The following is a 23,481-nucleotide window of genomic DNA, read 5'->3' on the forward strand; positions in this document are numbered from 1 at the left end:
AAGCAAAGGTTGCAATGGAAAAGAAAGCCCGTTTCTTTTCTGGGACGGGGGAGGGGTTGGCAATATTTCAAAAGAAAAGAACCCACTTGTGAGCACCAAATCCAGTGGCAGCAGGAGGCAAGTGTGGAACATCTGTTCTACAACCAACTCTCTCAGGCTCTGGAGGGGGAAAAGGGGCTTAGAATAGTAATGCTAATGGCTGATTGTTCAACTGTAGAGGAATAACTGAAGAAAAACATGCCAGGAATTATCCTGTCGCTCATAACTGATATTACTCTTAGAGTGTTTTAGGTTAGGAAGGAGCCTTGAGAAACAGCCTTCATGTAGAACCACACTGACATCATCTAGAGGTAATTATGCTATGCTGACAGAAACACATTCTGCTTCACCCTTCACATCTCTGTAACAATAATCCTCCCCTGGAATGACATTCTTCCTCTGTGCATCAGGGTCTTTCCCTCCACACATGTATCCTTTTGCTTACTCCAGTTATTGAGCACCCACTATGTGCTTTGTGCTGTGCTGTACTTAGTCACTCAGTTGTATCAGACTCTTTGCAATTCCATGGACTGTAGTCTGCCAGGCTCCTCTGTTCATGGGGATTCTCCAAGCAAGAACACTGGAGTGGGTTGCCATGCCCTCCTCCAGGGGAATCTTCCCAACCCAGGGATCGAATCCAGGTCTCCTGCATTGCAGGCAGATTCTTTACCAGCTGAGCCAGCAGCGAAGCCCAAGAATACTGGAGTGGGTAGCCCATCCCTTCTCCAGGAGAACTTCCCGACCCAGGAATTGAACCGAGATCTCCTGCATTGCAGGTGGACCCTTTACCAGCTGAGCAACCCAGCAAACCCACGAGGCACCTTATGTACCACATATTTTTGGATTCAGTGAGGGCAATGATTAAGTATAATACTTTAGCCCTTAAATCATTGAAGATTTCTTTAGGTGTGTTCAGCCTAACTCTTACGGGGGCCAAAATGATCCGTTAAATGGATACCTTTTTACTTCTTCTTAAAAATTTATTTTTTAAGTTCAGTAATCTTAGTAGGTTTCATTTTATTCATATATTAAACAAACATTTATTGGATTCATATCATCTTGGAATAGATCCACCTGATAGGCCCCTACCCTCTCATGGGGTTCCTCAAGCCTTCTCTGAGGTTTCCACAGCCCGCTTGTGCTGTAGATCTGAAGACAGATCTACAGATTGTAGACAGACTATATATAGGCAGTCTGACTATAGGGAAAAGAAGTGACAAAGTAAAATGGGCTCTGACTGTTCAAAGGAGAGGAAAAGAAGGAAACAGTTGTTCTTGAGGACAAGAGCTATGAACAACCTAGCTCAGGGTTCCCCACACTCAGTGTTGAGAGAAAGTCTCTAATGTGTCTACATAGTAGTCACTTTAATTATCATTTTATATCCATTTTTTAAATGAGAAAGGAGAGACCTCTGACCTGACAAAGCTTTCTTCCCATTGCCAACAATCTTCTCTGGAGGACACAGAACTTGAGAAAGTAAATCTCCATGATAATTATAGAAAAATAATACAAAACAGTTAATATTTTTTGAGAGCTTATCAGGCACTGTTCTAAATGCATTCAGTTCAGTTCAGTCTCACAGCTGTCTCCGACTCTTTGTGATTAGAGCTATCATTTCATTTTATCCTAGGGTTACATGTACTATTGTTATTCCTATTTCGAGAGGAGAAAACTGAGACACAGAGAACTTAAGAAAATTCCCAAGGTCACCCAGCTAAAAATGTTCTGCTTAAATATGAACCCAGGCTGTCTGACTCCAGGACCTGTGCTGTCAAGAACTATACTCCATTCATTTCCAGAGTCTGTGCCATAGCTCAGGGATAAGGGCATGCAAATCCTGGACTGTTCATGAAATCCCATGAAGTGTTCTACTGAATATAATGTCCTTACTATTGTATTGCAGCACCAAGTGGACCAAGAAGCCAAAAACTCCTCCATTCTTGCCCTTATTATTTCCCCTTTTCCCTCCTCTCATTCAGGCTTCCCTGGTGGCTCAGACAGTAAATAATACATCCATAATGTGGGAGACCTGAGTTCAACCCCTGGGTTGGGAAGACCCCCTGGAAAAGGGGACCCCCTGGAAAAGGGGACCCACTGGAAAAGCTACCCACTCCAGTATTCTGGCCTAGAGAATTCCATGGACAGAGAAGCCTGGCAGGCTACAGTCCACAGGGTCACAAAGAATTTGACATGACTGAGCGACTTTCACATACACACATCTCTCATTCAGTTGCCCCTTCAAGACAAAAATGTTTTCCCTAAGTGCCCTCATCAACTCTCAGGAGAAACATGCGTCCACACACAGCATACCATGACAACTGGCAGACTGACATGGAGAGAATGCCAAGAGTGCCCACAGCCAGGGGTCCCAGTGGGGCCTGGGAATCACTGGGACATTTTTTTCACCAAGGCAAAACCTGGAGGGGAGGCTTAGGACTTGCAGACCTCATTCAGAAGTGCCATGGACCTGTAATCTCTGTATATACCTTAAACACACCAGACCTTGTGTTTTTACCAAGAGAAACAAGCAGAAGAGGAAAGAGACAGAGCATGTTGGATTCCACCCTATAGGCTGACATCTGTGATACATTCTTTCACAATAGGCTTCAGTGTTTCCTGTAAAGTTTTCTTCTTCCTGCTTTTACAATTATCTTCCAAAATTTTGCAAAACAAAGTTGGTTTTGGTCTCTTTATTTTCTATTTTTGTTTGTGGGTTCAATTGTTTTAAGGTCTCCATGGTTTCATGACTTATCCAGTTTCAGTGAGTCGCCACTGCTCTTTGATTTTTAAACATGCCATTACTAAATGCTTTAAAGTTTCTTGAACTATTTTTATGAAAATCTTTACAAGATATTATACACATCTCTACCCTTCTTTAACAGTGTATATTCCAAATTTAGCCTTTTATTACTGCTAACTAGAAATCAGCAGTATTAACAAAGTATTGTTTACAATATGATGCTCTCAGATGCCAGAGAAAAGTGAATGAGCTTTGGTCACACACTGACTGATCCCAAAATGTTTACAACTGATGTTTTTATCCTTACTCTCTAATTGTTTCCCTTGCTATTTGCTCTCACTTCTCAATATTACAGCTCTTTAGAGCTATTCACATTCTCTTCATTCCTATAACCCAGAAGAAACTTGATCATGTTTAACTACGTCAGACCAACACTAAATTTAATTCTAATACCTGGCTTCAAGTTTAAGGATGGTCTAAAGCTGTGCTGTCCAGTAAGGTAGCCACCAGCCATGTGTAACTGTGGAATGCAGTTGATTTGATTAAGGAACTGAATTTTTTTATTTCATTTAATTTTGATTAATTTTAATTTTAAAGCCAATACTCAATTCAGTTATTGGTGAATCTTTAAACATTTGTTAACAATTTGGGTATGCAAATCCACTTTTTTCCAGTGAAAATTTAGTATTTGGATTCAGATTTGTAAAATATACACTAGACCTAAAAGACTTCATATGAGAAAAAAAAGTTCATACTTCATTAATAATTTTGATTGATTACATATTGAAATTATAAAGTTTTGGAACTATTGAGTATCCTCTTTACCTTTGTTAATGTGGCTATTGGAAATTTTTAAAGTGCATGTGTGGCCTACTTCCCACTCTTACCAGGTAGGACTGCTCGAAAGTCTTGTTACTCAAAGCATGGTCCATGACCAGTAGCATCTGCGTGTGAACTTGTTAGAAATACAGAATCTCAGGCTCACGCAGACCTACTAAGTCCACATCTACACATTAATAAGATTCCCCAAGCAATTCTTAATAAGATTTAGAAGAACTCATCTAGAGAGCTGTGATTCTCAAGCTGTGGAAAAGAATCAGATTTGTTTGTTTTAATTTCCAAGGAAGTATAGACACTTATATTTGTGAAATACAATAAAAAGAGCTATAATAAGGTGAAAATGAAACAAAACATAAATTCAAATTTCTTTGAAAGTATGTACAAGACAATTACTGTAGAGAATCACTATTATACTTGTGATTTTTTCCTGAACAAAACATTATGTGTGAAATATCAGTTCTCCATTAAACACCTATAGCCACACTTTCTCTATGCATTGTACATATTAATACTTAAGGCTTATAATGTGGTAATTAAGCTTGCTTCTTGTTTGTCATTTTATCTAATCTGGATTGGATGGGTGACAACACTCCTCCCAAGACCTAACATATATCTAAACCATTTCTAAGTTTTGTTTAACAGCACACATAGAGAAATGAGGCTCACAGAATATAAGAATGGAATGTCCAAAAGTCTGTTCTATACATCTGTGTCTCTTGGACTCTGTGGGAGAGGGAGAGGGTGGGATGATTTGGGAGAATGGCATTGAAACACATATAATATCATGTAAGAAATGAATCGCCAGTCTAGGTTCGATGCAGGATACAGGATGCTTGGGGCTGGTGTACTGGGATGACCCACAGAGATGGTATGGGGAGGGAGGTGGGAAGGGGGTTCAGGATTGGGAACTCATGTACACCCGTGGCAGATTCATGTTAATGTATGGCAAAACCAATACAGTATTGTAAAGTAAAATAAAGTAAAATTTAAAAATTTTTTAAAAAGAATGGAATGGAAGAAGAAAATTCAAAGCAACCTCAGCAAGCTCAGGATATTCATTTTCTTAACTGCTATCCAAAGTGAAGCAAGTGGCACTGTATTTTTAAAACTTATCTTCAGTCTTTTATCAGTAGTAGTCAGTTCTGACCATTTATTCTGTAAAGTTATAATCAAATATCAATTATCTTCCAGTCAAAGAAAATAGCTTATAGCTTTTATGCACTATTGGGTAACAGTTTTCAAACCTTGAAATGTCACACACTGTAATGGAGTCCTACTCACATGACTACTACACAGTTCAAATCCTACACAACTCATCACATGACTTAGACAAAGACAAGATGGATCCCGTTCATCACTAAGGGGTCCACATGCGTGAATACTGAACAATGTCGAATTATTGCTATAAAAGTTTTAAGATGCTTGCCCTCAATTTCTGTACCTACGTTGTCATAAACTGGTAGCAAAGAGTTCATACCAGTCTGGCTTCTTTGAACAGCACTGCTTTAGATCTTCCTACAGAATAAAAGGTCAGGATTTAAACAGTCATCTTTCTCGGAAGCCATTTAGATTTTAGTTTTCTAGATGTGTTCTGGATAAATAAGACTGCCAGATGTGGAGCCACAGATAAGCAAGATAAGGTGAACTCATCAGTTGATGGGATCTGTATCATTAATTCAAACTACAAAGATATGTTATAATTTTATTTTCTGTTATCACAACACATGTCCCATTTCATACAGCTCTAGATTCATACCTTTTGAGGGAACAAAGTATATCCTCTCCATATGTGAGGTTTATGTTCACATTTCTACTTGATTATAAAAATGATTTTTATTTCACAGGAAAAGGGAGCTATACATATCCAAGATGGCAAATAATATTAAAATGCTAAGAACTTTCCCACTGAAATTAGAACAATCCTTTATAATACATCCAAAAAAACAGAGATAATGTATATGCCTAAATGAGTAACTAAAACTGCCCACTATTCAGCCTTGTAGTATTAGTTGTCTGAGATGTTGTTATTTGCTAGTTATTTAAGTTCAGACTGGGATGGGAAATTCTTTAGCATTTTGCCATGCTTGCAGTTGTCCAGTCTGGAAACCCTTGACCTGCTTCTTCTCCCAAACCTTAAATCTAATCAGTTTCACAATCCTATGCATTCTACCTTTCTGCTACCTAACAAATCCCATCTCTTTCACTTTCAACTGTCATTGCTTTTGCTCAGGTTCTTATTGGCAATTGTGTGGATTTGTATTTCAAGTTCTTAACTAGCCTCATTCCCTTCCTTTCCAGATCCCTTTATCTTTTATAAAACCAGAATTATCTTTTCAAAATTTAATATGAATCACTTCCATCGATTTCTACAAAATTCAAATTTCTTAATTTTAGATACAAAATCCTTCATAATCTGAATGCCCTTTCTCCATAATCCTTTTGACAATACCTCATGAAATCAACATACCTAGCAACCATTCATCATCTAGAAACTACTTCCTGAGTCTGGTGTATTTCCATATTCTCCTTTATTTTGCAGTGATACTGTGTAAATCTAGACAGGTAAGCTTATCCTATGTTTGTTAGCACATAATGATGAAATTGTAATTCTGATCATGATATTCATCATTTTTCAAGTTAAGTGCAGGTTACCAAATCCCATTAGAAAGTAGAAGGTTGCATGCATAAATTGTCTGGGTCACCTTAATCTTAGTCAATGTTTCAAATGTCTAAAAATTAGTATTCATTTCATGTGTGTGCACGCAATATGCACACATGCATACACACTCACGCGCATGCACTGCTTGTACAGGAACATGTTGAAGAAGGCAGAGCCAGCCTCTACAAGTCTGTGGTTTCCAACAGCTGCAAGGAGATGTCTTGTTACCCGGACTTTCCATTCCCAGAAGATTATCCAAACTATGTGCCAAATTCTCTATTCCTGGATTATCTCAAAATGTATGCAAACCGGTTCAATCTCCTGGAATGCATTCAATTCAAGGTAAGAAAGGCACAAAACATCAGTTAGCAGTCAGGAAATATTTCCTACCTATTTTGTGTTATCTCTCTCTACCTGGGATTCTATAAATGAGAGAATGAACTGGCAAGACCAACAACACCTGGTTGGATTCTTTTCCCCTTTTACTTACAATCACCCTAAGTAAATCTGGAGGTAGAAGTGAATACTTGGTTTAAGGATTCATGTGTAGAATTTTTTTAGTTTGCAATGCTTCCATCCAAGTATCCAAATGGACCTTAAAAATGTCAAACCGCATTTTCAGTTTGGGCCAAATGCCTATACACAAGGACATTGAGAACTTCCTACCAGCTCCAGGGCTCTCCCTTTTTACTGTCCGTTTATAGAAATGGATGTGTGCACGGGCTCATACACAAGAGAATCTCACTGTTTGAAGGAAAACCTTTCTAGATATCTTTGGAATTAGAAAAATCTTTGACATTGTTCTTCTCATTGACCATACCCATCTCCTTTCCCATTTTACGGGAAGAGACAGGAGGTAGGTAGAAAGACAGAAGCAAATAAATATATCCTCTTTCTTTCTTCCTGTTTTTCCTTTCTCTGCAAGAAACACATGAAAATTCATGTGATTCTCTTCTCCCATTACCCTCCCTATAAGAGGTAGGGATGGTTAGGAATTCATGGAGAATTACACAGAAAAAGTAACATGAGTGGAAAGATTGGCCAAAACAAGTACCATGTAAGATTCACATTCACAACCTTTAAAGTGTTCCTGATCAAAATGAAATCACTACCTGTACCTCCATATTCATTACAGCATTATTTACAAAGGCCAAACTATAGAAATAACTTGTGTCCACTGATGGATAAGTGGATAAAGAAATGTGATAGATGATTAATAGATAGACAGGTAGACAATGGAATATTATTAGCCATGGTTAAAAAAAAATTCTGTCACTTGCAAACACATGGATGAACCTTGAGGGCATTATACTAAATGAAATAACTCAGACAGAGAAAGACAAATTTGTATGATCTCATTTTTATGTAGAATCCAAAAAATAAAAAGGGACCTTCCCTGGCAGTCCAGCAGCTAAGACTCTGAACTCCCAATGCAGGGAGCATGCGTTCAATCCCCAGTTGGGAAACTAAAGATTCCTCATGCCCCCAAAGCATGGTCAAAACAAACAAACAAAAAAATCCAAACTCATAGAAATAGAGAACATACTGATGGCTGCCAGAAGTAGGCTAGGGAGTAAGGGAAGGTGGTCAAAAGGTATAAACTTCCAGTTATAAGACAAATTAGTTCTGGAGATACATTCTATATTGTGTAAATCAATTCTGGAGATGTATTGGTAATTATACCATACTGTATATTTAAAAGTTGCTAAGAGAATAGATCATAAAAGTTCTTATCAGAAGAAAAAAATTGTAACTATGTGGGGTGATAAATGTTAACTAAACTTATTGTGGTAATCATGTTACAATATGCACACATGTCAAATCATTAGGTTGTACACTTTAAACCTCTACAGTGTTATATGTCAATTATATCTCAATAAAACTGAAGAAAATTAAAAGTACTCTAGTTGTCCAAAGAATATTTCATCCTACTTCCTTATTTCCCATGAGACAGAGTAAAAATAAAACAGTACCATAATTGATGGATATAATCCACAAAAATATTTTTAAGGTGTCAGAATTTCTGAACCTGAAGTATTTCCTTTGCTACATGCTTTCCAAGCCTGTTTTAAAAAATATATATAAAACTGGATGTCCATCAAAGTTTTAAGAAAGTACACACAAGCAGCTGTCTGTGAGAGGTTTTGTTTTTCCTTCCTCTCTATACATTCCAAATTTTCAATGATAAATTCAGTATTTTCAAGATAAAAATAAATTTTATCTTGAATGATTTTTTAATTACCTGAAAATGTACATTTTAAAAAGATGATTGCTAATACAAATGTAGACCCCAACAAGCACTTCAAGTATGATAAACCAGACAGTGAACCATTAAGTGGGACTTGAGAAGTCTGCCTTCTTTGAAACCTGAAGAGGAAAATGAGGCAGCAAAGTCTCTTTCATGCTTTTAAATTTGACTTGTAAATTTCTTTTATATATTTTCTGAATCAGAACCTCATACCCATGGACATACATGTACTCGAAGAGAACAAAAATAGACTACAGTTGACCCTGGAGCAACATGGGTGATTAGAGGTGCCAACTCTGCACAATGGAAATCTCCCATTTCCTCCATTTCTGTGCTGTCTCTGTATCCACAGCTCCTCATCCATGGATTCAAACACTTATGAATCCTGTTTACTGTAATATTTACTGTTTTTTAAAAATCTACATATAAGTGGACCTGCACAGTTCAAACCCATGTTGTTCAAGAATCAGCTGTATTTGAAATTCAGACAACTCCACGGAAATTCACGCATAAAACGAGCACTTTTCCACAGTTCCCCCAATCTGGGCAAATTTCAGTACCATAGCCTATAAGGCCTTTCATAAGCTGCTTGTGACCAGATTTATATTTTCAATTATATACTATCCATGTCTCTATTAAAGGAACTGTTGAAAAGAATTGTCTCTTGAGTCCCTTTGCTGTTCACCTGAAACTACCACACCATTTTTAATTGGCTACACAGCATGATTGGAGCTGGTGCATGGGGATGACCCAGAGAGATGTTATGGGGAGGGAGGTGGGAGGGGGGTTCATGTTTGGGAATGCATGTAAGAATTAAAGATTTTAAAATTTAAAAAAAAAATAAAAATAAAAATAAATGAAAAAAGAAATAGTAAAGTTTAAAAAAAAGAGTTGTTTCTATGAGAACTAGACATGGCAGATAAAGAATTTCAAAAATACAGAAATACCTAGGTTATAATCTTGGTTCTATTACTCACTGTGAGACTTGGAGCAAATCACTTAAAATTTTTGGACCTTATCACCTCTCTTCAATACCCCTCTACAACTCTAAGTTTAGAATCCTTCCATCCAGAACATTGTGATTCACCTGAGAGCCCAGTTCAATATCTAGGGTTATGCTTATTATATTTATAGTATAATAAATATGTATGTGCTCGAGAATATTTGAAATGATTGGCATGTCAGCCAGCAAGCCCTTTCTGGAATCTTGAAAACTATTAACCCTGTCTATGATTCTTTTTTCAGACAAAAGTCTGCAGTGTGAGAAAACGCCCAGATTTTACTGCCACAGGCCAATGGGAGGTAGTCACTCTGTGCGAAGGGAAGCAAGAGTCAGCCATCTTTGATGCTGTCATGGTCTGCACTGGGTATCTTACTAATCCGTATTTACCACTGGACTCCTTTCCAGGTATAGCCCTTTCCACAACTGACTAATTTGTCTTATGTGAGCCACCCTGATACTGGATTGTTCTGGAAATACATTCCTATTGATTTCCTCCATTAAACAGTTAAAGTAGTGAGGTAAGAGGGTTTATTCCCCTGACCAGCGCTATTTGGGCAGATTTTGGTTTTCATCAGTTTCAAACAAGTTATGAGTACCAAAGAGCAGAATGAATAACTATGAAGCAGTTTTATGCTTCACTGAAGTTCAGTGTCCATCTCTAAGTAACTGGCAGCACCAGAAAGCCTTCTAAGACATAGGAGGCCTAGACAGCTTGCTAGCCTCAGCAGTAGCGCATTGACAAAGGTGAGAGTAGAGGTCACAAGCGTCAATCCGTGAATAAAGGAAAAAATAACTTGATTTTTGTTTGTTTATGTCTATGGGTCATGGCAGTTAACTAGATCAAAGGTTTATGGCACTGGTTAATAGTCACCAGGGGCATAAGTCTTGGGAGGCAAATTAAGACATCTTTGGTCCTCAGTTTCTTCATCTGGCTTTTGCAACCATGGTTCACCTATGTCAAATTTCAATTGGATTACAACTCAGAGGGAATGGGAAATCCAGTGGTTTCGTTTATTCAATCTGCAACAAAGGATTCAAAAGGTTCAAACTTTAGCAAATTTTTCTCTGAATCATCTAAATATCACTTGTAGTGATCACAAGACTCAGTTCACAATTAACTCATCTACTTCCAGTGATACTTGGTCTGCCCCCAGCAGTTACTGAAGTCAGGCCATGTTAAGATAAAACATATCCTGAAAACTGTCATAGACTATAATCATTGAATTAGAAAGCAGTCCAGCCTTCTTCCTGGTGGAGGAAACGCTTCAGCATCCCTGAGAAAGACTCAACAGCCTCGGCTTAAATGCATTCAACTATGAATTCTTTCCACTTCACCCATTGCCTGCCTACAGAGAAAATCCCTGAGTAGGCAAGTTACTCCAACTCCCAGGTAGGAGTGCCTGGTACAGGATCACTCCAAGAATCCAGAAAATGTCATGACATAGAGAGTACACTGTGTTTATTGCTAAGAATACAGAAGTGGATAAGACAACACATAGCCTGCACAAAAGGAAAGAAAAGAGATTTATAGGGGTCCAGTGGAGGAATTGCAGTCTACATATGACCTGTAATGACAGCAATACTCACTTTACAACAAATTCATGTACTTGAAATGGTCCTGGACCTGCCCTGCAGATGCTACTCAAGTCAGGTCAGATTAGGATAAAGTATAGCTTGAAAGCAATGGAGGCAATGTGCTCAGTTTAAATAAGAGGAGCTTGGGACCCAGGAGGTATAGAATCCAGGCTATACAATTAAGAAGCTATGATCCTTTTGAAGTTCATAAGCAGGATGATTGGGTGTTCACACTGTTGCATGACATGTTCAGTTCAGTCGCTCAGTCATGTCCGACTCTTTGCAACCCCATTAACCTCAGCACGCCAGGCCTCCCTGTCCATCACCAACTCCCGGAGTTCACCCAAACTCATGTCCATCCCATCCAGCCATCTCATCCTCTGTCGTCCCCTTCTCCTCCTGCCCCCAATCCCTCCCAGCATCAGGGTCTTTTCCAATGAGTCAACTCTTCTCATGAGGTGGCCAAAGTATTGGAGTTTCAGCTTCAGCATCAGTCCTTCCAGTGAACACCCAGGACTGGTCTCCTTTAGGATGGACTGGTTGGATCTCCTTGCAGTCCAAGGGACTCTGAAGAGTCTTCTCCAGCACCACAGTTCAGAAGCATCCATTCTTAAGCACTCAGCTTTCTTCACAGTCCAACTCTCACATCCATACATGACTACTGGAAAAATCATAGCCTTGACTAGACAGACCTTTGTTGGCAAAGTAATGTTTCTGCTTTTGAATATGCTGTCTAGGTTGGTCATAACTTTCCTTCCAAGGAATAAGCGTCTTTTAATTTCATGGCTGCAATCACCATCTGCAGTGATTTTGGAGCCCCCAAAAATAAAGTCTGACACTGTTTCCACTGTTTCCCCATCTATTTCCCATGAAGTGATAGCACCAGATGCCATGACCTTAGTTTTCTGAACGTTGAGCTTTAAGCCAACTTTTTCACTCTCCTCTCTCACGTTCATCAAGAGGCTTTTTAATTCCTCTTCACTTTCTGCCATAAGGGTGGTGTCATCTGCATATCTCAAGTTATTGATATTTCTCCTGGCAATCTTGATTCCAGCTTGTGCTTCTTCCAGCCAGCATGACATGTGCTCTCTCCTAAACCTTGTTAGGACACCAGCACATTACCCATCAGACGTTAAAAAAAAAACTATATAATCTTGGGTTTTCCACTTAACCTTTCTAAGCCTCTGTTTTCCTTCCTAGAAACTACCTTACCCAACAGCATATATCACAAATCAAGCAAACAGAACTCTATCAGTATTTGCCATCTTTCTCTATATCCATATTACCAGCCACCACCAATTGGTTATTTCAAATCCATGGATAAATTATTATTAAGGAGCCTTTGAGCACTAAAATTTCATGACGTTAGACTTGAAATGGAGTCCTGTAAACCTCATCATCTCTCTCTCTGCCCCACAGCAGATTTGCATACACCCTGGAGTAGTTGTTAATTGTCACAAAAATTAAATTCATTGAAATTAGTCAAAAAAGACATGTCATCAGTTCTGGAGGCAATTCCAGAAGAAAGTGTTCCAAAAAGTCTTCATAAATATAATAGGTATTACAGCTGGAATAAATATATAACTTCCCAAGGTAACTTATTTTAATTCAGAAGCCATATACATTCAGCTATGTTTGCTAACACAGCCCCTTCACCTAACAAAAGTTCTTGCTCTGTTCTCCTGTAATATAAGTCGGGAAAGTATTAATCTGATAGAAGACTCAGCCACAGAGTCTCATATTTGTCCACTTGTGATCCAAAAAAGCCTGATCCAGAGAGAATCTAAGACAATCTAACATTCACAGATAATTCTATTATTCTAATTAAACTTGTCCAGCTCTCCATTCCTGGCAGTTTCTTGGATCCATATTGGGTCAAATGTTGAGCTAAGTCAATATTTGAATTTGATTGCATCATTGCTAAATTCAAAATGATCTAGATTGTGGTTGGGTTTTAACTGAGATTCATGTTAGACTTCTAAAGATTTAAGGTGAAATAGAGTTACTGGCCTTGGTTAAGGCCCAATAATGTGCCACTAATGTGCCACAGTGTCCATATCCTGAGAAATCACTGAGAATCTAGATGTGCTGTTATATTTTCTTCTTTAAAAAAAAGTTATTTGCACAGGATGTATTACTTTTGATTGTTTTATGCAACCTAAGAGTACTTTCCAAAACCCTCCACAAGCATTTGATCTTTCAATAAGATTTGGCATCAACTGAGATGTTTTATCTAGTTCAAACAGCTCTGATCCCAGTATAACTAATGTAACTCCTTTTTCTGTGAGCCAACTCTGGCTAACTCAGCAAACCTAGCCTGAGTTACCGTCAGTCACCAAAGTAAACACACAAGGATCTTTCACATAGGGACCGTAATTTTATTTCCTTTTTTAAAAAAAGTTTGGTTGCACTGGGTCTTTGCTGTGGCGCTCAAGCTTCTCTTGTGTCACATCGGCTTAGTAACCCTGCAGCATGTGGGATCCTAGTTCCCCAAACAGGGATCAAACCTGCATCCTCTGCATTGGAAGGCAGATTCTTAACCCCTGGATCACCAGGAAAGTCCCATATTTTTATTTCTTATTTCCCATATTATCTAGCACAGTGTCTGGCACATAAAAGGTATCCAAACATTTTGCTGAATAGAGTGGAAGCACTGACTCATAGTTCAATTTAACTTCTCTGCTCTTTCTCCTTGCTTATGAAAAGTTCTAAATAATCAAATTAGTAAATAGAGTATTTCTGTCCCATTCATTTCTATCAAATTTTTAAAAGTAATGACTTCTTGTACTTCAGCTTAATAAGTCTTAATACCATGATTTTTTGTCTGTCTTTCCTTTTTTTTTTTTTTTTTTTAGCAGAAAATGGTTTACTGCAGGGCAAAGCAAGGATGGGTGCTCATGCTCAAAAACTGAAATCCCCAGTGGGCTGGGGCCGGGGGGATTTTTTTTACAGTGCCATGATATTTTAACTTAGTAATCATCTAGCAGGTAAAACTAGAGGGCCATCTAGTAAGAGGGAGTAGGTATCTCCATAAAATAATCACTCACCAATTTCCGTATCTTGCATAATTATGTATCCATGTTTCAGATTTTCTTAAATTGAGTATGCTATTAAAACAACCTAAGTCACCCATCAAAAGGATGTTATTAGCTGAATAATATATGTGTTTCATTCACAGATCTTGTAAACTTTCTATTTGACTTCCTTTTTTTTTCTATAGGTATAAATACTTTTAAAGGCCAGTATTTCCACAGCCGAGAGTATAAACATCCAGATATATTTAGGGACAAGAGCGTTCTTGTTATTGGAATGGGAAATTCTGGCACAGACATTGCTGTGGAGGCCAGCCACCTGGCAAAGAAGGTATTGTTCTTGGTGTTACCTAATGAGGGGCTTTATCTTAAGATGCATGCCTCAAACAAATGTGTTTGACACCATGATAAATGATGAAAGGAAAAAAGAATTCCTAAAACACACACACACACATACAGATTTTTAGGTACTTTTTTCTTGAATGTTCATAAATGTTACTATAAATTCCAGGTGTCATTTTTCCTCAAAAATTCGGGTTCTCTCACTTCCTATTTTTGCTATTTTCCCAGCCAAAGTGAGTTACAGGAAGCATCTGTTTCTTACTCAGTCCCATGGGTCAGAAAATTCTGGCTAAGTTTTTCTTACTAAGATCTTCCATTTGCTCCTTCCTTTCCTTATTGATCGCCACCATCCTCATCAGTTCCATACCACCTCACGTGGGATCTATTACACAGTCCCCCTGACAACAGTTATGGAAAGAGTTACTATTACTGGGGCTTACTTATTCTGTACCAAGAACAGCACTAAAGGCTTTACTGCATGACCTCAGCCAATCACGAAAACAAGCCACGAAGTAGGTACAAGACTCTTTAACCACCAGTGAAGAAGCTGAAACCCAGAGTTAAACAAGCTGCCTAAAGGCACACCACCAGCAGCTGGTAGAGCCAGTCCTCAAGCCCAAGTCTCTTCCATTCAAAGCCCCTGCTCCTAATTCTGCCTTAAGTGCCTGTACTCCTATCCCAGTCCATCCCCCTAGAACACGAAAATTCATCCAGATCCCCAACCACCAACAAACAAATCCTCTGAAAAGACTGCTCTCCTTATGGCCCTCATGTTAAAAAAACTAACAACTCCTCCTTACCTAAAAAAAAGAAAAAATCATAAACTACAGGGCTCTCCATCACCTGGTCCAGATCTGCCATTTTAACTTTATCCTGTGCTACTTCCCACGTGATCATCAACTGAAAGCTGACTGGTCTCCTCTGTGACCTTTCCCACCCCCAAGCTTCTATCTTCCCCTTCATCCACACCATAGCCCTCCCTTCTGCAGTGCCCTTTTCTCTTTTATTACAATTTACATTTGCGTTCCCAGATACCTCTACCCAACACAAAATCATCTCTCCAGTATGAATTTATGTAAGAATTGAAATTTACACTCCTCAGATGGCACTTTTATTTCTTGGTGTTGCTCATTACCTTTTATGAGGTTTCTCAGTTGGCGCTAGTGGTAAAGAACCTGCCTGCCAAATGCAAAGACTTATGAAACACAGGTTCAGTCTCTGAGCTGGGAAAATCCCCTGGAGGAGGGAATGGCAGCCCCCTCAAGTATTCTTCCCTGGAGAATCCACATGGATGGAGGAGCCTGGCGGGCTACAGTCCATAGGGTCACACAGAGTCAGACATGACTGAAGCAACTTAGCATGGCACAGCAATTACCTTTAATATATAGGTAAAATATATAGTATTTATTATTTATAGTATGTATTTTCTTTCCAACTATGCTATAAACTCATTGAAAGCCATTCAGGCAACAAATCAATATTAGTTGTTGAATTCTGCTATACCAAATGTTGTGCCAGGCATGGAGGCTACACGGAAGAACAGAATAATCAAACAGGATTCCTGCTGTCATAGATGGTATAGTCATGGGGAAAACAGATGGCAAGTAAATAAGTGTAAATAATTAGATCAATAATTGCAAGAATGAGGTATGAGGAAAAAGAATTGGGAGTGTGTTCCTTTCTGGAACTTTAAGGAAAGAACTCGATGATTGGTTGACTGATTTGGAGAAACTTAGCAATTTGGTAGAGTTATGCCGAAGGAAGGGAAAGGAGGTTCTGAAGCAAAAATCAGCACAGGCCCGTTCACAATGACCACCACATGTGAGTCATACATTACTACTTCTATTTCTCTAACCACTGGAAATTTCTTCAATCTGAAAACATGCTTTGGCACACACCATTTCTATATTGACAAAGAAATTCCCCTTGTTTCAGAATATAATTCATTTCTACCAAAATATCATATCTGATTCTGCATTATGATGAAGAAAGGCAGGTGCAAATATGTCTAATGTCAGAATTACTGATGTGCTCATAATTCTTGCCACCATAAGGCTCCATCATATTATTAGGCTTCCCTGGTGGCTCAGATGGTAAACAATCTGCCTGCAATGCAGGAGATGCAGGTTCTGTCTCTGGGTGGGGAAAATCCCCTGGAGAAGGGAATGGCTACCCACTCCAGTATTATAAAGTCAAACAAAATGTATCATAAAAACACTAACATTCCAGCTATGGCCACCATGCCCCAGTTTATTAGAAGAAAACCAGGCATTAAACCAGTTGTTTTGTATTTGCAAAGCAACAGATCGGTTGACTAAATTTTTCAACTTTTAATAACTTATACAGACAACTCCTTGTTGAATAGGTTCCAAAGCAACTATTAGCTTAATGAACTATGTCAGCTGGTAAACTCAAATAGTTAAATAATAAGGTTTTTAAAAATCCACTAAAACTAGTTGTATTACTGAATTTTACTGTCAGTTCTAACAATGTTTATGTTGAAACTCTTTGCAGACATCTTTTTTTTTTTTAAGCTGCACTGCACAGCATGTGGTATTCCCTGGATAAAACTCATGCTTCCTGCATAGGTTTGATCCAGGAAGGCAGAGTCTTAAGCACTGGACCACCAGGGAAGTCCCTGCAGACAAGTTTCAGTTGCATCCTTGCCCTGCTCTTGTTTATAGTCACTAGCGTACAAAGTTGTTATCACCTGTTCACTATCTTCTCACATGAGATTCCAAGTTCCTATGGCCAACCACAATATATAATTCACCATGGTGTCTAGCACTGAGCCTGGCAGATAAAAAGTGCTCAATAATATGTGCTAAGGCATTTTAATACTCTAGATACTCAAACCATTATCTCAAAAGAATAACTTTGAAGTGGGAGTTAGAGAAGCCAAAACTGTCTTGTCAGGGAGGTATTTTGGGGGTGGCTGGCTATTTGGTGCCTTTCAATTCATGAAACTTCTCTCATCTCTGACAGAACCAGCCTGTTCACTGTGTCAAACTGAGTGACCTCTTTGATTGCTTCTAGGTGTTCCTCAGCACCACCGGAGGGGCATGGGTGATCAGCCGTGTCTTTGACTCAGGGTACCCATGGGACATGGTTTTCATGACACGATTTCAGAACACATTCAGAAATTCTCTTCCAACTCCTATTGTGAATTGGTTGATAGCAAGAAGGATGAACAGCTGGTTCAATCATGCAAATTATGGCTTGATACCAGAAGACAGGTAAATATGGAGGGTCTGCGCAAGGCTGTTAGGGAGGAGCATTGGTCCTTCCAGCAACCATAATACAGCAACAAGACTGAGTATGAAGGAAAACGTCATATGAATTACTTAGTCATAATGGCTAACTGTTTTTAGTGCTTGGTAAGTAGAATTATGTGATACATAACTGTCAACAACCCTTTAACGTAAGCCATATAACCTCCCTTTCAGAGTGGGTATACTAAGACTTAGGGAAGCTCAGTCACTTGCCCAAGTTAATCTCGTACCAAGCAGACTCTGTGACCTTGGCAAGTTACATAAACCTTAGTTGCATCAATCAAAAGAGAAAAATTTGTCTATGACTCTTCCAACAAAAGCAACATATTTGCTTATTTCACAGTGTGGGAAAAATTGAATCCTTCACCATCTTTCAAAGGACAGTGCCTTCTTCCCCTTGTCAAGATGACCTTGATTTCAGTCTTGTCCTTTCAGTTACAACACATTACTTAGCCCATTAATGAGAACCAGTGACTTTATTTTACTTCTTCATTCATTGACTCTGTACAATGATATTCCATTGCCTGGGTCGCACCACAGCCTGGAGATCCTGTCTGATCTTCCCCCAGATTCCACTGTGGACCAGGATGGATCAGGTAGCACCCAAGCCACCAGGGTTGGCAGGCAGCCCCCTTCCTGCTACATGTACTTCATTCCTCTGGTCTCTTCATCCTTCTCTCATGTACCTTCCTCTCTCCTTGCTCTTCTAGTCCTGCTATTGTCTCCATTTTTTCCCTTTCTTACCTACCCTCTTCTGTTGCCTAACTCCAGGTCCCCTAGGAGTTTTAAACTTCACCAGAGCCTTTCCTATCATAAGCTTGATTTAGCCTAAATGGCCACTCGAAAGACTTTATTTAATCCCACAAAGCCTAGAAAATGTAAAAGAAGCTGAGGAATTATAATATCTTCCCTGGTAGATTTCGCTAATTCTTTTTCATTTCCAAAGTTCTTAGAAATACACTATTTCATATGTTCTTCATCCTACCCAATCAACTAACAAGGATGGCAAGTATTAGCATCCCTATTTTACAGGTAAATAAAAGAAAGCCTACAAAGACGAAATGGTTTTCCCAAGCTCTGTTAAGTATAAACATTTGGACACAAAGCCACCCTAACTACCTCCTGCTCCAGAGCTCCCTCCATTTTATCACATTGTCTGTTTCTGTGCATTTGCCATAAGCCCAAAATGACTCAGCTTACTTAAAATCATCTTGCACAGCATTTGCTTTGTGATTCCAAAGACACAGCCAGAAAAGGGTGATTCCAAAGGCATAGCCAGAAAAAGCTAATTCTGCCCTGGTTCCTTTTAAACACATGCATGTTTTCCTTGTACAATTGCTTCTGAGGAGGAAAGAGTTTCTAGCATTTCTCAGCAGATAGAGAAGTCCCTGGCTTCCCTTGTGGTTCTTCAGCATTCAGCTATCTCTAAAATGACAGGGATAGCTGGCTGCTAGAATTCAGCAGGAGAAGGAGAGTTAGAGAAAACTCTGACCTCCTTCTCCCCAGGCTTCTAAATTCTTGTAAACAGTAAGCATGGTTCCATCATCCCTCTTGGTCATTCATGAATCCACTCCCACAGAGGTAATCTCCCACAGTACTGTTACCTCCTGCCTAGCTGAGGGGCGAGACACAGAATGAAGAGGAGAAGGGGAGGAGGAGAGAGGGCTGGCTGCATCAGTCCCTGGCAGATCTCTTCCTTGTCCATTTTAATGTCTAGGGTACAGCTAAGAGAGCCTGTGCTAAATGACGAGCTCCCAGGCCGTATCATCACTGGGAAAGTACTCATCAAGCCAAGAATTAAGGAAGTGAAGGAAAACTCTGTCGTATTTAGCAACACCCCAAAGGAAGAGCCCATCGATATCATTGTTTTTGCCACTGGATACACTTTTGCTTTCCCCTTCCTTGACGAGACTGTAGTGAAAGTCGAAGATGGCCAGGCATCGCTATACAAGTACATCTTTCCTGCACATCTGCCAAAGCCAACCCTGGCTGTCATTGGTCTCATCAAACCCTTGGGCTCCTTACTACCCACAGGGGATACGCAAGCTCGATGGGCTGTTCGGGTCCTGAAAGGTAAGTGTATAAGAAATAGGAGAACATGGGAATTCCCTGGCAGTCCAGAGGTTGTGACTCCACATTTCACAGTGGAGGGCTCAGGTTCAATCCCTGGTTGGGAAACTAACATCTCACAAGCCACATGGTGTGGCCAAAGTAAAATAAATTAATTTTAAAAAAAGAAATAATAGAATATATGTGTTCAGTTTACCATGTTATTTTAGATACTGGAAATTTTGAGACTTTTCCCACCTCCCATCTAAAATAATAGAATTTTTAAAGCAAATCCATCTATTGTTCACTGAATTACAATATCATAATGAATTTGTGCCAGTACAAGCACAGAAGATAAATCATGGATCAAAAAATATCAGCTGCTATTCTGACTGAATCAACTGGTTCAATTAACATTTTAACATTTTAAAAGCTCAATCAATTGAATGACAAATTCAGCCAAGCCAGTTGTGAGGTTCTGCAACATCAAATACGTAGTGAGGGGATTTGATTCTTATCTCTTCAACTGGTGGCATAATCACCAGGAGTTAACATTACTCTGCTGACATTTCTGCCAAAAGAACAGATGACTAGCTGGGTACTAGAAATAAAAGATGTGCAGTAGTAAAGCACCTTTGCCTGCTAAGCAAGCACTGAAGTTACATTGCATTTTTGTTTATTTGTTTGCTTTATAGGTGTGATTAAGTTACCACCATCAAGCATAATGATCGAGGAAGTTAATGAAAGAAAAAAAAACAAGCCCAGTGGGTAAGTTAAATGCTATGCATTCTTTTTGAATCATAACTAAAACTGGTAAAGCAAGAGTAAAGAATGGTGCGAGTTACACTGGAGAAAAAAGAAGGGGCTAGGACTCAAAAGAGGGGAAAAAAAGACTAAGCCAGCCTGTTTAAGGAAAGGAAAAGGAAACTGAGGTTTTACTGTCCTAAACCATCACTTTAGACCATGGTCATCTAGCACGACTTGGAGACGTGGAGTTTATATTCTAAACCAAATGTAATTAATCCTCATCTACCAGATATTACTCTATACTTCTATCCATAATCAGAAGGCAAACTGTTGTGTTTATCCACTCTGACACCAAAGGGTCTGCTCATTCACTCATTTCAGCAAATCTATGTTCAGCTTTCCTGTTTTTATTCAGATGGCCACTCTAGAACAGGAGTCAAAACAGGGCCAATGGACCAAATAGGCCAACCACCTATTTTCCTATTTTAAATCATTGGAAAGAAGATTTTATGATATGTGCAAATTATGTACAATTCAGATCACTGTGGCCATAAGTAAAGCTTTATTAGCACACAGCCCCACTCAAGTTTGGGCTTCCCTGGTGGCTCCCTGGTAAAGAATCTGCCTGCCATTATGGAAGACACAGGTTTGATCCCTGGGTGGGGAAGATTCCCCTGGAGAAGGAAATGGCCCCTGACTCCAGAATTCTTGTCTGGGAAATCCAATGGACAGAGGAGCCTGGCAGGTTACAGTCCATCGGGTTACAGTCAGACACTCTTTGTCAGACACTCTTCGACTGACTGAGCAGACTCAATTTACATATTGTTTAAGACTATTTTCGTGTTAGGACAGTAAAGTTGACCAGCTGAGGTAGAGACTGTAACATGGCCCTCGTAAACCTCAAGTATTTAGCATCTAGTCTTCTGCAGAAAAACTTTGTCGGCCCTTCTCCAGAGAGAGGTCTCCACTTGTGCTCCGCTTTTTGGCTACCACGAAGGGCCAGGACAGTGGAAGGCAGATGGCCAGCTAGGGGGGACTCTTGCTTTCCCCAACTCCTAATCCTAAAGCACCTCTGATTTTCTCTGTTTTACTGTTTATGTTTCAGACTTTGACATATATTTTTCACTTGGGAAAAAGAAGGGGTTTGTAGCCGAGAAAAAAGTCTTAAAATCACTGCATTTAAGAAACACTTTCCTCCTTCATATTTATTTCCAAACTTCAAATGTTGTTGTATCCTTGTCAAAGTCCTAAATCCCAAAATTATAAAAGCACTTTCAGTGTCTCTCAACCTGGGATATGATTTGATCTCCATTATGCAATTCTAGTATAACATAGATCACTAATTAGAACTACATGAAGCAAAAGCTTTTGTCACTTTGGTCAGTCAAGGGATTAATTAATTAAGGATTAATGCCAGCATTACACAGAATTTCACCCTACTGAGTTCTGTGATTTTTCGCACTATACAAATCAAGCAATAATTGAGTTTCAGGAAGACGTAGAAATAGTAAAATTATGTAAAACCTTTTTTTCTAGAAATTGCTTATCATTTGACAATAGGACTAAAGTAATACTAGATTCATTATCAGCATTTGACGAACCATGTGTACAGGGTGTTTTTTCAAAGGATCTGTCTTGTATTTAAACAATACCATGAGACCATTAGATAGCTATGGGCATGGAGGGAAGAACACAGAAACCAGTTCAAATTGTGTAGCCTCATTGTTTGCTTCTGGCACTTTTACTTGTTCTAAGGTTACCATTACTTAATCTTTCTGTTTTCCCCTTTATCCCAATCTTCCTTTTATAAAGGTTTGGCTTGCGTTACTGCAAAGCTTTGGAAACCGATTATATCACATATGTAGATGAACTCCTGACCGCTATCAATGCAAAGCCCAACTTGTTCTCTCTGCTCCTGACGGATCCACGCCTGGCTTTGGCCATCTTCTTTGGCCCATGCACACCATACCAGTTCCGTTTGACTGGTCCAGGGAAATGGGAAGGAGCCCGAAATGCTATCATGACCCAGTGGGACCGAACATTCAAGGCCACCAAAACTCGAATTGTACAAGAATCCCCGTCTCTCTTTGCAAGCTTACTTAAACTCTTCAGCTTTCTAGCTTTGCTTGTGGCCATTTTCCTGATTTTCCTATAAATAAAAAATTACCTAAATAAACTATCAAATGCACGGAGTAGATGGACAGCAATCTGGTTCCCCCACTACAACAGCTTTGCCTTCATGACTAAAATATATATCTGAGCAATGAAAGCCACCCCCTCCCCTTCCCTGGCTGGCTCGAGGGCCCACTGTTATTCCTGAGTGTCTCCCAGCTCCACCTGCTTCTAACGCTATAGAAAGATAACCAAGATTTCTGTGCATTTGAAGGCTGCTGGAAGGTTCAAGGTTCATTTTAGAGGAGAGAACTGCCTCAGACACCACTCTGAGCAATTAGACCTCTTTCCTATGTTCATAGATCTCAGTTAAAACTCAATATTTCATGAAAGAAATACTAAATGGTTGTACTAAAATGGCACTCTTATGGTATCAGCTGATTAAAAATAAAAAGAAAGAAAAAGCCTAGGATTATTTTTGAGTGGTCTTTAATTCTCTTTTTAAGAGTTGGGGAAAAGAGAGAAGGGGATGAGAAGTCCATTAATAAAGACCATAAAAGGATGCGAGGTGTCAACGGCTTGGTTGGAGTGTTTCTAAAGGAATGTACCTGCCTAGAAGTGCCCATCCCCCTAGAATGCACTCTTCAACCAAACAGAGTCTCCAGCTGACATAAGAACAAACCCAATCAGATCTATTCCACAGAAAGCAACCACCTCCACCACCCACTCTTGGAACCGGCCTCCAGCACCCAAAGGAAAAACACCTTCCACTCACATACACCTTTATAACTCTGCTTAAAGAGGCAAATGGCTGCCTCTTCTA

The 23,481-nt window shown here is 39.3% G+C and overlaps 1 protein-coding gene across 2 annotated transcripts in view; it reads left to right on the forward strand.

Annotated features, from left to right (window-relative positions):
* The window catches only part of FMO1 (flavin containing monooxygenase 1), a 40,582-nt gene extending 17,455 nt beyond the window's left edge, over positions 1 to 23,127 (forward strand). For both annotated transcript variants that reach the window (XM_018060297.1, XM_005690636.3), the window contains exons 3-9: positions 6,432 to 6,620; positions 9,772 to 9,934; positions 14,325 to 14,467; positions 17,515 to 17,714; positions 19,468 to 19,823; positions 20,495 to 20,567; positions 22,359 to 23,127. In XM_018060297.1, the coding sequence (XP_017915786.1) occupies positions 6,432 to 6,620; positions 9,772 to 9,934; positions 14,325 to 14,467; positions 17,515 to 17,714; positions 19,468 to 19,823; positions 20,495 to 20,567; positions 22,359 to 22,701 (1,467 nt within the window). In that variant the 3' untranslated portion in view covers positions 22,702 to 23,127. The remainder of the gene's footprint in view (positions 1 to 6,431; positions 6,621 to 9,771; positions 9,935 to 14,324; positions 14,468 to 17,514; positions 17,715 to 19,467; positions 19,824 to 20,494; positions 20,568 to 22,358) is intronic.

Source organism: Capra hircus, chromosome 16, assembly GCF_001704415.2.
Source record: "Capra hircus breed San Clemente chromosome 16, ASM170441v1, whole genome shotgun sequence".
Taxonomy (NCBI): Eukaryota; Metazoa; Chordata; class Mammalia; order Artiodactyla; family Bovidae; genus Capra; species Capra hircus.